The following is a 16,246-nucleotide window of genomic DNA, read 5'->3' on the forward strand; positions in this document are numbered from 1 at the left end:
ACTGCATTTGAAAGAGAACCTTAAAGTGATTCTACTAATCAAGTTTGACGAAGTTCTATCAAAGGGTTCATGAGGAAAAGCTGCTTAAAGTTTTTTTTCTAATTTTTGGCTATAAGTGGACCTAAAGAATAAGTTTGTTGAAGATCTATCAAGCCGTTCATGAGAAGAAGTCGTTTAGAAGTGTTTTTTTTTTCATTTTTAGCTCTTGCAAGCGCGGCATACCCACCCTCCTTTTTAGAACAAATCTGAGGGAGGACCTTTCCAGGACTCTGCAGTTTGGTGTAATTTTACCAGTAGTTTCAGAGAAGGTATAAATGTAAATTGTGGACAACAGATGATTGACGATAGATGCCAGCCCATCCAATCCAATTCAGGTGTGTTACAAAACAATGCTGGGGTGTGGGTAACCGAGTTCATGGAAAAAAAGTGTGCAGCTTGAAAGTGATGGTCAGCAAGTATATTTACTGTAGTAAGTACTTCTTTCATCCTGAGTATGTTTTATTGAAAGTTTAACTGTTAGGTCAGTCCAATCACCAAGACATAATATGAGCCTATGGAATTTCAGTATAGTTCCCTCTGACCTAATATATAGGACAGTAGTGTCACCTAATACGATGAGGCTTCTCCTTCCCTCCGGAGCATGCACGTCGCGGAGAAGGCACAGGGCATCGCGAGATGTGGAGCCAAGTCAACTGTCGGTGTCCTGACTAATCCAGAGGGAGTGGCCCTGCAAAGGATGGAACGACGAGGATGGGCCATGCAGACTTTCAACAACTCAACCCGGAGGAGCCAACCACTCAACTCCGGTTGTTTATCAACAAATAGGCTTTGGCCACCCGGCTCCATTCCACTCAGGTGGTAATGATGGAACTCCTACATGGCGATAGACTGCTATGAGCAACACTGAACGGTGAGGCAGATCTCTGAGTGGCACAGTCGTATAGACCAGTCAGAAGACCTGCCAGTACTTCGACGAATCCACAGACGGCATGCAGAGAAGACCCCGAGCTGCTCAAACTTCACGCTCAGTGTTGGGCAAGCTGGGAGGGGCATCAACACCACGAGGGACCACTGTGTCCAGCCTGCACATGCGGCATCAAGGGGACCCTTGCCACACCTTACCTTCTCGTATCGTCTATTGGCTACCATGGGGGAGCTGTCATTTAGGTCTCACTGGCCGCGACGGTGATGCACTTTTGGCATATACTCTATATCTTTGGCATATACTCTACGGAAATTGAGTAGAGGTAAATTTTCACCACTTTGGCTTCAAAAAGCTTCTTTAACAGCATGCCTGGTGACATGACGGGGGTCTATACTCTACATAGCGAAATCTATACTGTGCCTGAAAGGGCAGATGGACCCTTAACTAAACTTAAATACTGACTAACAGGATGAGGCATAACACACATGTTCGTAATGCCAGCAGAATTGGCCATGGCAGAAAAGATGTGCAAAAACCTGAATACAAAAACAACTTATACTTAGCTAAATAACCATAAGAATCACAGATGCAAAATCATTTCAATAATATGGACTAAAAAAATATGCAACTCGTAGAAATTAGAAGAAGCAAGAGTGGCAGACTGTCATAAAATACGCCCGCCATGGGTGCTCACATAATTCGCCCCGCTCTCTCAGAGTCAGGCGTATAAAAATTATGTAAAAATGTAATTTGATAAAAATACTAATGCAGAAAGTTTATTCGGGCAACTGTACTGGTTCTTGAATTATCAACTTAATTCCATTTAACTAACTTATAACATGATATAACTATGCTTATAATCCATATGTGTGTATTTCAACTGTATGTTTGCAGTAAAGTAAAAGGTATAAATGAACTAATTACATTGAATCTGATCCATTAAGATACCATAACATCTGACAATTTCCCTCCACTGAGAGAAATAAAATAGCCTTGTATAAAAAGACTAGGACTTCATTAAAAACGTTGATACAATAAACAAAATTAGTTAGGTTACAAAATAATACAACATTACAACTGTCAGATTGTCCTTTGTTGGGTTAAACGTCACACCTACACAATTAAGTCATATGGCTGCGTTCAAATTTTTCATAGTACAGGAAAAACCAAGATGGGCACCTAGGTAGAAACACCAACCTTTAGTAAGCCAGCTGGACAGCTTCCTCACATGAAGAATTCTATGTTTTTCGTTTTACTGATTTTTATGTCACACTGATACATATAGGTCATATAGTGACTTCCAGCTTTTGATGGCAGAGGAAGACCCCAGGTGCCCCTTGGCACATTATTTCATTGAAGGTGGGCACCTGGGCTGAACCACCAACCTTCTGTAAGCCAGCTGGGTTGCTTCCTAACATAAAGAATTCAACGTCCTGAAGGATGCATGCTTGAACAGACATAGTGAGGTTCTTGTAATTCAAAGCCAGTGACCTTAACCACATAGCCTCGGAGGCCCTAAATTTCTCCTGGAGTCTTCAATAATAGTGCTTAACTTATTTTATTATTTCAAACAAGAGTTCCAACTTTATTGGAAAAAAAACACTGCAGAGAAATTAAATCTTACTTGATTCCGGTTTGTGTGTTTCATATTAATCCATCTGAGGAATGGGATTGTGTTACGACAAATAGACTGGTATACATCTAAACCATAGCTCCTACACAGGTACTTTACTAAGTAGATCCTACACAATTTTATAAACTATTATAAACATACACGTAGAAAAACTTCTTTCTTTGTATACTTGCTTATGTATCTTACATGATAGCAACAATATAATAACATCTAAGCCGGCAAAAGAAGTCAAACCAGGAGGCTTTATAACATATAAATGCGACTAGTGATATAATATGCAGCTTTTCTAAGGATGTACAGTTGTGCATTTAAACTGCACTCCAAGACTTTATTCTTTAATGTTTAAAAGAATATGAACTTTCATTTGACTGCATCATAATTTCATGACGATCTAGTTTGTAGTATAAATAGTGTATATACCTTATCCATTTAACATTAGTATCTTCACACAGTATCTGTGCTGCTTCAACCAATTTCCTAACATGACGATCTACATGTCTTGTATCAACATCATTCAATACAATATAAGCAATATGTTTAGCTGTAATTGCAAGGCCGGTTCTAGCACTAGCCAGTCCATATAGTTTCTCTACTGTCAGCTCTTCTATTCCGATAGTTTGTGAAGCTCTGTGTAACGCTTGCGATGCATATTTGACCTCGTCAACATCAACTCTGTTGGCGTTTTGTGTAAACATGTCCTGATCATACATATATACAATTGTGACATTATGTTTTTTTCAAGACATAACATTCATATCCAGGGAGCACAAAATAAAAGCTATACTATGACTTTAAATCTGTCTATTGTCTTTAATGAACATATTAATACTTTTGTTGATAAAGGCCTTACGGCCAAATTGTTAATAAAATAAAATTCACTGAAAAGAACTTTTTGAACATCGAATTCCCCTTTATGTAAGAACAGCATTAACAAGTGACCAAGTATTGCAGTGGCAATACAGAAAACAACTACTGGTGGAAACCTTTCAATAGTGACCTTGACTTTTGATTGACACATTGTCTCATCATGTGGAACATTTCTGTGGAGCATTAAGATAATCCATTAATGCATATAAAAGTTATGTAGGAATGATTTTAACTTGACCTTCAGTTGTGACCTTGACCTTTGACCTACAAGCATAAGTAATGTATATGCATAATGTACATATTACCCTCTATTCACATAACATGTTTCATGAACCTAGCTTGAATACTTTTCGAATAAGTGCAGGATCCAGATGGATGAATGGATGGATGCAGGGCATTCCTATAGTCCCCTCCGATCTTCCACCAGTAGGGGTCTAATTACTAGTTTTAGATAATACACGAACATAACTAGTAAAATCTATCACCTCACTGCACAAATCAGCAGTGCTGTAACTAGAAATCTAAGAAAACAGTATTTAAGGAGGCCACTAACCAAAGTCACCATAACCCAAAAGCTTCTAACACGTTCAATCTCCTACATCATAACACACTGTGACAGTAATAAAAAACTATTTTTGATTTCCAGTTAAACAAAGAATGGAATCAAACTCTGTATCTTTTTCGACAAAAAAAAAACGAGTGATGCGCTGACTGGTTAAGGAGCATTATGACATCAAATTGCCGCATAACATTCGATACATTACTCCTCGGGTAAATGAAGTCCAGCATAATTTTTAATAAAATATGTCAATGAGCATGTCAGAATGAAAACAATCAAGGCCTTCGAGTGGTTTATCATCTAATTTAACGCCCTTGTGGTTCAATTCCTACGCATCTAAACTCTGAACCATGATATTAGATGATAAACCACTCGAATGCCTTGATTTTTTTTGTTAATATAACAGCGACGGCTTGCATTCACTGTTAGCTATAGTAACCTGGTATGGCACACCACTGATGTTGATAATATACTTAAATGTAACTAGAAAATGCTTTTGTAAAAAAGCGCATGTCTCCCCCAATGCAAAGTCCTATAGGCAAGAAGTCAATAGGGGTCAGAAGCGAAAGTCAAAGAGACACTGATGGTTGGCTGCAATAGGGATCATCTACTTGGCATGTCGAGTCATCCTATGAAGTTTCAACATTCTGGGTCAAGTGGTTCTCTAGTTATTGATCGGAAATGGTTTTCAATGTTCAGGCCCCTGTGACCTTGACCTTTGATGGAGTGACCCCAAAATCAATAGGGGTCATCTACTCTTCATGACCAATCATTCTATGAAGTTTCAACATTCTGGGTCAAGTGGTTCTCTAGTTATTGATCGGAAATGGTTTTCAATGTTCAGGCCCCTGTGACCTTGACCTTTGACGGAGTGACCCCAAAATCAATAGGGGTCATCTACTCTTCATGACCAATCATCCTATGAAGTTTCAACACTCTGGGTCAAGTGGTTCTCTAGTTATTGATCGGAAATGGTTTTCAATGTTCAGGCCCCTGTGACCTTGACCTTTGACGGAGTGACCCCAAAATCAATAGGGGTCATCTACTCTTCATGACCAATCATCCTATGAAGTTTCAACATTCTGGGTCAAGTGGTTCTCTAGTTATTGATTGGAAATGGTTTTCAATGTTCAGGCCCCTGTGACCTTGACCTTTGACGGAGTGACCCCCAAAAACAATAGGGGTCGTCTACTCCAGCAGCCCTACAACCCTATGAAGTTTGAAGGTTCTAGGTTAAATGGTTCTCCAGTTATTGCTTGTAAATGAAGTGTGACGTACGGACGGACGGACAGTGCAAAAACAATATGTCTCCTGGGGGAGACATAATAATCAATGCTCAGTCATTTTATCACTTCATCAAGTACACGTTTAATACTGACATAAATAGTTCTTAAAACTACAACAAATGAAATGGGGCTCCAGTAACCTGTTATTATACACATTCCCAGTTACTGGAATAGACTGTAGGATTCTGACCTGCACAAGTTTGTTACTTTTTAATTTGTAGTATATATATTAATAGTAAATGATTATTACCTCTAAACATTGAATGACAAGCAGACAGAGCTCCACATACTGCTGGTCTTGATCAGGTGTATCTTGTCTGATGAAAACTGCAGTTTTTTTAAGATACTGCTCTAGGTTTGCTACAACGTTTTCTTCACTGAATATACAAGCAATCGGCTATAATTAACAAGCCAGAAGTGATGTGGCAATTACCTTAAACTAGTTCATTTATCATTGTATATCTACCAAAAGATGTCAAATAATATATTTTTAAATAAATTCTATTTCCATGCCAAAGATTACAAGCACTGCATAACAACTGAAAAAAACAACTGAAAGATAGGTTTTTATACATTACCTTGTTCGTATAAGAAGCTGTAGAAGGAAAGATCTGAATACAGGGTTGGGATCTATTCCTGTGTTAAATATTGACAGATCTCTAGTGCGCTGCTGATCACCCCTTGTAGTAAAGAATATATATCGAAGCAATTTTTCTACAACCTCATGTGATGGAGCCGTGTTGTTTGCAAAACATAGCTGGGACACAACATCCATAAAGAAAGTATTACATCTTTTCTGATAGTCCTTCAGTTTATCAACTGCTTTGCTGAAATATTCAGTAATTAGTTTATACAACTGTAACATTAAAGCAGCCAATCTATTTAGTGTATATTAAATACAATAGTTAAATTGCAATAACGGTAAGGTTAGCAAAATGTTACCACTTCTGATTTCATATATTGTATTTGATGCTGCCCAGATTTCACTACCATTATGTTATCAAACAAGAGCTGTCTCCATAGGATGACACATGCCCCCGATGGCACTTTGAATGAACACGCCCATCATTGCACTATCATGAAATATGACCTTTAAAGTCTAAGTGTGACCTTGACTTTTGAGCTACGGACCTGGGTCTTGCGCGCGACACGTCGTCTTACTGTGGTACACATTCATGCCCAATAATTTTAAAATCCATGCATGAATGACAAAGATATGGACCAGACACGCCCATCAATGCACTATCATGAAATATGACCTTTAACGTCTAAGTGTGACCTTAACCTTTGAGCTACGGACCTGGGTCTTGCGCGCGACACGTCGTCTTACTGTGGTACACATTCATGCCAAGTTATTTGAAAATCCATCCATGGATTACAAAGATATGGACCGGACACAAAAAAAATGCGGACAGACCGACAGACGGTTCAAAAACTATATGCCTCCCTTCGGGGGCATAAAAATAAAGTTTTACTAGATAAAAGTAATTCTAAATATTTGATTAACTATAAGCGACAGTGTAACATCTTTTGTCCGGAAACACAGAACAATGCCATTTTTTGAGTAGCAAAAAAGTCGCCAGAAATCTGTTTTTGCTGGATTTTATGAGCATCGACACAATTATAGGTCATATGGCAACTTTCCGGCTTTGATGGTGGAGGAAAACCCTAGGTGCCCTTCTGGGCATTATTTCATCACCAGCGAGCACCTGGGTAGAACTACCGACCTTCCGAAAGCCAGCTGGATAGCTTTCTCACATGAAGAATACAACATTCCAAGTGAGGGGCTCAAACCAAAATCGATGAAGAGCAAGTGATTTGACGTCAGCGATCTTAACCACTCCGCCACAGAGACCCCAGAAATTTATCATTTCCAATGTAATTAGATATATAAGACACAAATTCATACTTGAAAATATGAACAACTACTTCGTTTTATCTATGTAAACATACATGAACATGTTAATGCTTATAAAAAATATTGCATCTTAGGTTTAAGATAATCAAAAGGTAAAACATGTATAGCTAAACAAATTATAAATGTTTATTACCACTGAACAAACTTGAGGTTTTCTTTTAAACAAATTTCTAGTATGCATGTCATTCCAATGTGAACTGGCTAAGATCTACACACACTTTAGTTTATATATTTAGTTTTGTTGTATTCATTTCATAAGGATTTTCTACATTTAAAATAAGTATCTAAAATAAACTGCACATTGGATATCAGTTAGTAAGTGCTATATACTGTTTTTCTTCAAGTTAATCTAAACAACAAATAGGTTTTATGCAAAATAATGAACAGTAAACAAGAGTGCAAGAATGTCACAATATACGCCCGTCACAGCAAATTTCTTTACTCTAGCACCTGTATTTGCAAATGGAATTTTAATTTTGTGGTTGTTTAGTAATAACTAAGTGTTTTGTTTTTCTAAGTCCACAAAAAAACTCCTTACCAGGTAGAGATACCTTAAAATACACCTAAAATTGGAAAGTAACATCTATGTTGTACCACAGAAAAGTGGTCTTGGTTTTTCCCTACGGTCAATTATAAAAAAGTTACAATATAAGTTATTTATAGTAACAACTAAGGGAAGTTAATCTTAAAAAAAAAAAAAAAAAAAAAAAAAAAAAAAAAAATCAAAAAAAAAATTGTAAGTCCACACAAAAATCTTTACCAGGTAGAGACTGGTCAAAATACACCTCAAAATTGGATGTAGCATGCATGTTGTACTACAGAAAAGTGGTCTCGATTTTTCTCTACGACTAGTAATGAAAAAGTTACAATATAAGCTATTTATAGTAACAACAAAGGGAAGTAATTCTAAAGAAGGGAACTGCGCATGACACTTCGTCTCATGATGGTGTATAATTGTGTCAAGTTACATCAAAATCCCTCCATGCATGAAGAAGAAATGCTTCGGACAAAGTCATTCTTGTATCTGACCTTTGGCCTCTAAGTGTGACCTTGACCTTAGACCTAGGGACCTGGTTCTTGCGCATGACACTACGTCTTGTGGTGGTGAACATTTGTGCCAAGTTATATCAAAATCCCTCTATGCATGAAGAAGAAATGCTCCGGACAAGGTTTTCATTCTTGTATCCTTTGACCTCTAAGTGTGACCTTGACCTTAGACCTAGAGACCTGGTTCTTGCGCATGACACTCCGCCTCATGGTGGTGAACATTTGTGCCAAGTTATATCAAAATCCCTCTATGCATGAAGAAGAAATGCTCCGGACAAAGTTTTCATTCTTGTATCCTTTGACCTCTAAGTGTGACCTTGACCTTAGACCTAGGGACCTGGTTCTTGCGCATGACACTCCTTCTCATGATGATGAACAATTGTGCCAACTTTCATCAAAATCCCTCTATGCATGAAGAAGATATGCTCCGGACAAAGTCATTCTTGAATTTGACCTTTGACCTCCAAGTGTGACCTTGACCTTAGACCTAGGGACCTGGTTCTTGCGCATGACACTCCGTCTCATGATGGTGAACAACTGTGCCAAGTTTCATCAAAATCCCTTCATGCATGTAGAAGATATGCTCTGTGGACGCCGCCCGCCCACCCGCCCGCCCGCCAGGGGCGTTCCCATAATACGTCCCGTTTTTCAAACGGGCGTATAAAAATTAAGCACATAGAGCTTCATATTTTATTTGGTCATGTGACTGAAAATATGTAAATGTACAAAGGATTCATTAAATTTTAAAATGTAGATTTTTTTTCATCAAAAGTGTGATTTTCCAAAAGAAGTACATTTTGATAATTGACTTGATGGTTAAGATTTTTAAACAGTCTTAAAACAAACTCAAGCACAAGACCCTATCTTTTCTTAATGACTGAAATTTCCTCAGGATACCCTGATGACTTAAAAAAGCTTAATGTATGGTTTAATACAACAAAAGCTTCACACATGAACAACTAACTTAAACAGAAGGCAGTTAAAGATGTAAAATATGAATTTAAGCCGATGTGACTTATCATTTTTCAAACTTATTTCTTTCAAATCCTTAAAATATTTCTGTTTAAAATTTACTTTTCAGCAACTTGGCGTGATGGTTCCCAGTCATCTGGAAATTCTTCGTGGCATTTTGCACATGAGGTCTCCCTAAGAGCTTTCATACCATCAAAACACTGGTCACACAAAACATCTTTACAGGGCAGGGTGACTGGTGGCCCTTCAAGAACAGACTCGCACTGGCTGCATTTCACTTCTTCCCTATTATATAAATATGGTACCAGATTAGTATGCTTAAACAAAAATTCAAATACATTATAAGCTGCAATTGATCTTACTTTGGTTTGATATTGAAACTTATTTTAACTTTCAATACAATTTCCCAGCTTCAACCTTCAATAATTAGATCCCTTGGAAGCATATAATGCAACCAAAAACGAACAAGTATGCCCACGGGCAGAATATCGAGCCCGCCAGTAGTCCGTCTCATAATGGTGAACATTCAAGTATGCCCACGGGCAGAATGTCGAGCCCGCCAGTAGTCCGTCTCATAATGGTGAACATTCATGACAAGTTACATCAAAATCCTATCATGCATGAAGAAGAAATGCTCTGAACAGACTTCAATTAGACCTTTGACCTCTAAGTGTGACTTTGAACTTTGAGATAGGAACATGGGGTTTGGGCATGACACGCCTTCTCATTGAGGTAAACATTCATGGCAAATACAGAACAAGATTTGTCAATGCATGTCAAAGTTATGGTCTGGACAAAATCGGACGGACGCACATACACCGAAAGTGGCGACTATATCGAGCTCACCCTAAGCGGGCTCGACAATAATAGCAGACTCGGTTTGATTGAGTCTGTTCATGAGAGGTAATAAAATGTACAATGCCCCTAACACCGGCTTAAACGGACCACTATTACACATCTATTGAATGGACTCCATGATCCCAAAAGTTCAGAAAATATCAAGAACCACAAGAAAGTTAACTTGGGCAGCAGTGTAGGTGCAATCGTTCATCTGTAAGAGACAAAATGCAAGTAGAGTATAATGCTTTTTGGCCTTCTTATTCAACTACTAACTATATAAAAGTGCAAAAAGTTTCAAAGTAATAGCTGATAAAGTTTTCACCGTCAAAAAAGTGCACATTAACCAAGCAAGAGGGTCATAATGGTCCTAGATTGCTAACCTAAGTTACTGAGCTTAAAAAGGCTAGACAGTGTGCTACTCTGAAACTGGACTATAATCTCCAGGTGTCAAAAATTCCTGAGGCGGTAGAAGCTGATTACATCAAATAATGTAACAAATGACAAACAATGCAAATATTATATGTTTCTTTAAAATTTGCTAGCAAAACACATGCAGACAATTCAAGCAGGTTGTGTTTTTTTTTCAGAAGGTCTCTCAGAAAGCACTTTTACAAGAATGCTTCAGACTATAATCTATTAAGCAGTTCTTGAAAAGAAATCACTTAAAGGTTTTTCTATTTTTAGCACTGAAGACCTCTTAAACTAATAAGCACAACAGTTTGAGAGAAGACATTTTTAGAATGCTACAGACCTAGTTTGGTGAAGATCCATCCTGCAATTCATGAGAAGTTGCTGAAATGCGTTTCTATTTTCAGCTCTGGCGGCCCATTATATAAATAAAAAGGGAACCATTTGAACAAATATGGGAGAAGACCTTACAAGAATGATAAAGACCAAGTCTAGTGATGATCCATCTAGTAGTTCGTGAAAAAAAATCATATAGAGGTAAAAAGCTAATGCCAGACAACAGATGACTGACGATGGACACAGTCCCATTACAACAGCTAAAGCTGAACTTTGGTTCAGATAAGCTGAAAACCGTTCAACTGAAAACTAACCCAACATAATATATTCACTTTGTGACAGGTGAGCTGACAGGTGAGCTAAAAAGGGTAACTATAACTAAAGGTATCAGACATTACAGTGTGATAATATGCACATATATAGCAAGTTTCATTTGAATTGGATGGAAACTGTAGGAGGAGTTGAGCACACAAGGTAAAGATGAAATCCATCCACTTCATGTTGATGATGAACAGGAAATTTCATTTGGATCAAATGACAAGAGCAGAGCATACGTCCGAAGGTATGATCTTTGACCCATAAGTGTGACATTGGCCTTGTAGCTAGCCATCCAAAACATGCGCTCTGCACATCGTCATTATGTGGTGAACATTTGTGTCAAGTTTCTTTGAAATCCTTCAAGGGGTTCAAGAGTTACAGAACGGACACGAAATTGCTAACAGACGGACAGACAGACAAACGGATGGACACTGGGATTATAACATATACTTCTCTTGGGGCATAGGAACAGTGGAGTAAACAAGGAAGTATTACAGATGGAGAGACGGAATGCCAAATGAGTGAGTGAGTTGGGTTTTACAGCGAATCAACACAAAAATGGTCATATATCGCCTGGAATGCCAATGAACAGATCCAACAATATAATAGATCCAACAATATATATGCCTCCAAAGTTTTTGAAACCTAGGGAGTAATTATTTCTGCATAGAACTCAATATTTAATTTAGTTTCAATATTCAACTAAATTTTTTATTTACATTACCCTAAATACTCCTTCATGGCTTGCTTATTACAACTTTTGAGGAACTTTTCAACATTTGTAAGAGACTTCATTTCCTTCAAGTCTGTCTCCTCACCAAGTATCTGTAGTTACAAAAGAGAAATATTAAATCATGTTCATCAGTATTGCAATGGTACTGCTTGCAGCACTAGCAACAAGACAAACTCCAACTAAACGTTTTTCCAAAGTCAAACTAACAGGTCATTCTATTCATGCATACCAGACGGGGATTTCCGGTATTTTTACTGGTGCCGGAAAAATCCATCTTACACCCCGGGGTGTAAGATGACTCTGGTGCTTTAAATGATGTATTACGAACTACATATGACCTTTTCTCGTTATTCCAAGCCCCTTAACCGGTATTTCAGTGCCGGTCAGTAACAGTTTTAAGTTTCAAAAGAGTTTTTGCTATAGTTTGATACTCCAACATCTAAACTTAAAAAATCCCCATCAAGAAAAATTCTAAGGATTGTTGTAAATGAATAATCCAGGCTTTCACATGATGACCCTAACCGTCTGAAACAGCCAGATTCTTTCTCGTTGAACCGAGACTTGCGATCATTTGTACTAGCTCTGAAAAAATAAGGCGTTTTTTGAAAAAGGTCTGTTTTAAAATTAAGAACAGATATATTATTGTGTTTGCGGACAAAAAAGTTTTAAAATAAGTGGTTTCTGTTTTCTGTAAGAAGGTAATATATTACCCCAGTGGTTTTAGATAAGCAAATTTTGTGCCAAAATTTTCTGTTGTGTATATTTCTATTTTAATGCAAGTAATACTATTTTCTTTTTATTTTTGTTTAACTGTCATATTATTTGCCACAACATACATAAAATTTAGAAACAGGAAATAGCTGCAAGTGCAAATTTTCCAAAGGCTCGGATCAATGAGAAGGCTCGGAGTTACAAGAAAGAGGCATATATGTAGAAGATTTATATAGTTATATATATTTTATTTAAAAAAAAAATGGAATAAAAATCCAGTACCTTGACAGTTCCTCTTTGTTCCTGTCAATATATATCTCAATTCAAAACACTTTATTCTATCAACAAGAGGGCCATGAAGGCCCTTTATCGCTCACCTGACCTATTGACCTAAAGATCATCAATACTAACATTCTGACCAAGTTTCATTACGATTTGGTCATAAATGTGGTCTCTAAAGTGTTAACTAGCTTTTCCTTTGATTTGACTCGGTGACCTAGTTTTTGACCCCACACGACTCAGATTCGAACTTCACCTAAAGATCATCAAGATTAACATTCTGACTAAGTTTCATGAAGATAGAGTCATAAATGTGGTCTCTAGGTGTTAACAAGCTTTTCCTTTGATTTGACCTAGTTTTTGACCCCATCTGACCCAGATTTGAACTTGACCTATAGATCATCAAGATCAACATTCTGACCAAGTTTCGATAAAATTTGGTCATAAATGTGACCTCTACAGTGCTAACTAGTTTCTCCTTTGATTTGACATGGTGACCTAGTTTTTGTTCCTACATGACCCAGATTCAAACTGGATCTTAAGACTATCAAGATTAACATTCTGACCAAGTTTCATGAAAATATAGTCATAAATGTGGCCTCTACAGTGTTAACAAGCTTTTACTTTGATTTGACATGGTGACCTACTTTTTGACCCCAGATAACCCAATATCGAACTTGTCCAAGATTTTATTGAGGGTAACATTCTGACAAAGTTTCATTAAGATTGGGCCAAAATTGTGACCTCTAGAGTGTTAACAAGCTTTTCCCTTGATTTGACCTGGTGACCTAGTTTTTGATCCCAGATGACCCAATATCGAACTCATCCAAGATTTTATTGAGGGTAACATTCTGACCAAGTTTCTTTAAGATTTGGCCAAAATTGTGACCTCTAGAGAGTTAACAAGCTTTTCCTTTGATTTGACCTGGTGACCTAGTTTTTGACCCCAGATGACCCGATATCAAATTCGTCCAAGATTTTATTGAGGGTAACATTCTGACCAAGTTTCATTAAGACTGGGCCAAAATTGTGACCTCTAGAGTGTTAACAGTCAAATTGTTGACGACGGACGACTGACGGACAGACGACTGATGATGACGGACGACTGAAACAGGGCAATCACAAAAGCTCACCTTTGAACACAAAGTGCTCAGGTGAGCCAAAAATTCATAATGTTACGCTGCAATTGATAAAACAAAACCGGAACTAAACATTATCTGTCTTTGAAATGTCATGACGTCTTTCCTTTCCAGCGCTTTGTTTAAATATGCTGCTATAAGAAATAGTTCTAAAAAGAAACCCGTTCAATTGATTTTATTTTTATTATTATTTTGATATCGGTATGCAAGAAAAAAGATTCTGTCACTGGTTATAGGTGCAGATGGGAATATCCAGCTCTCGGGTAACTGTTTAGGCTGGAGCCTCGTTACCGCTTAAACAGTTACCCTTGAGACCGGAAATTCCCATCTGCACCTACAACCAGTGAAAGAATCTTATAATATTTGTAGACATAAAGTTGAAATCATTTTACATAAACACCACTGCAGTATAATTTTTATGTGGTTCATTTAAAATTTCCATTCTACTCATTTTTTCCTTGAATCACTGTTTTTCCAGTGATTATTAATCTTAAAATTTCATCATCTCATTCAAACAAAAAAAGTATTTTTATATTTATCTTAATAGAATATTTATATCAAATCATTAAATTTTACACGCAGTGAAACAGACATATTTGGATGGTGTTAAAACCACGTAGTATAACAACTCGGGAAGTAAGTATTATGTTAGAAGGTAAAAACTACTAACACTAAGCAATAAGTTGATTAATACTAACTTTATAACAAAAAAACGAAACCAAGAATTAGTGTGGAAGAACCTGGGTCAATTTATTTCAGAAAAACAGAATCACAGGTAAAACACAGTATGTTTGAATAAGTAAGTTCCAACATATTCAAATGATATTACTGCTGAAAACATCAAACCACCTACTACAATGCAGAATCTGAAAACGTTATTACCTTCCAAAGCGGCAAACAGTGCTTAATTATGATTTTGTCTTCGCTCTCAAATGCACATACATGCTCCAGGAATAGTTTCACAACTGTAACTCTACTCCATAACCTCCTGAAAAAACACATGTACAATTTTTGGGGATCAACCTTCCGATTTAAGTTTGATATATGTATGAAAATAAAAAGTAAAACAAGATGCTGAGTAAGTCCTGTGCCTTATATTTTTTAAAAATACAAGTATGTAGTCTGTATCCTGTAATTAGGGCATACTGAACTAATGTGCAAAACATAATCAACAATGCTAGACAAACTTGTAAGGACATAAAAAATATGCACTTTTCCATTCCTGATGTTCTCGTTTATTGACCTGGTCCATGACAGAATTCAGTAATTATGAAATTCTACAACTGTTGTTACAGTGTTGTCTAATTATATGAACTACTTAATATGTAATATGACAGTGAAAGCTTCAATAATGTCAAAGATTGTTATAATGAAAAAAAAAGAATGACACATTTTGCTTGAGGAGTTGTTCAAGTTGTTGTTTAGAGAGCACGTATGAAATTCACTGCAAGATTTAAAAATCTAAATAAAATAAATGCATACTTTGCCATTTGTACAGACTGGTAACTATGTGCCCCATAGAGTTCTGGATCTTCTCCGTGCAAACTGATCACTTTTTCTACAACAGGTCTGTAATGATGAACTCTGTTTAACCAGTGACAGCGACCTTTTGGGTTATTCAGGTCATTAGGCTTTGGTGACAGATTTTCTACGAGCAGACACAGTGAGGAAAATGTCTAAAAAAGACGAAACAATAACAGTTAATATCTGTGCTATGCATATCCAATAACAACCATTTGTTTCATTTAAAATGCTGCTTAAATTGTCTTGTCTGTTGGTGATATTTTAACGTTCCACCACCCCTTATTTTCTTATCTTATCACCCCCCTCTTTATCTGTCACATTCTATACTGTTCATAAACACAAAAATGGATACTTTAAGATACATGGTAAGTGTGCAATTTATGAATTTAGCATACCTAAAGCCATGTATTCAATGGCAACAACAACAAATCAAGTGCAAAACTTAAGCGCACATTGCTTATCCCACGCAGCATATTACCATTCAGTAAATACGGGAACCAAACCGGCTTCATTATTTTGATGGATTAGCTAAAGAAAGGTGAATGTCATTTCTTTGTAACTAACACAACCATATTATTTATACTAATGACCGTCTACAATATATTAATAGAAGTTTCTGTAATGGCAAATTAAGCAAGGTAAATGTGATTCCACACTCCTCGGTCAATATGCAAATTAGGTACATTAGGTAAAATAGTGGCACTACATTCTGGCCATACACTGTTCATGGCTCTAAAAAGTGAAATAACTT

At 36.9% G+C, this 16,246-nt stretch overlaps 1 protein-coding gene across 4 annotated transcripts in view; it reads right to left on the reverse strand.

Annotated features, from left to right (window-relative positions):
* The window catches only part of LOC128556196 (E3 ubiquitin-protein ligase rnf213-alpha-like), a 119,149-nt gene that overhangs the window by 35,110 nt on the left and 67,793 nt on the right, over nucleotides 1–16,246 (reverse strand). For all 4 annotated transcript variants that reach the window (XR_008370483.1, XM_053540364.1, XM_053540363.1 and 1 more), the window contains 8 exons: nucleotides 15,454–15,647; nucleotides 14,854–14,959; nucleotides 11,834–11,934; nucleotides 9,310–9,492; nucleotides 5,849–6,097; nucleotides 5,521–5,647; nucleotides 2,979–3,256; nucleotides 2,550–2,667 (listed from right to left, as the gene is read on the reverse strand). Coding sequence is in view for 3 of the 4 variants with exons in the window: in XM_053540364.1 (XP_053396339.1) it covers nucleotides 2,550–2,667; nucleotides 2,979–3,256; nucleotides 5,521–5,647; nucleotides 5,849–6,097; nucleotides 9,310–9,492; nucleotides 11,834–11,934; nucleotides 14,854–14,959; nucleotides 15,454–15,647 (1,356 nt within the window). In the remaining variant the exon portion in view is untranslated. The remainder of the gene's footprint in view (nucleotides 1–2,549; nucleotides 2,668–2,978; nucleotides 3,257–5,520; nucleotides 5,648–5,848; nucleotides 6,098–9,309; nucleotides 9,493–11,833; nucleotides 11,935–14,853; nucleotides 14,960–15,453; nucleotides 15,648–16,246) is intronic.

This window comes from Mercenaria mercenaria, chromosome 4 (assembly GCF_021730395.1).
Source record: "Mercenaria mercenaria strain notata chromosome 4, MADL_Memer_1, whole genome shotgun sequence".
Taxonomy (NCBI): Eukaryota; Metazoa; Mollusca; class Bivalvia; order Venerida; family Veneridae; genus Mercenaria; species Mercenaria mercenaria.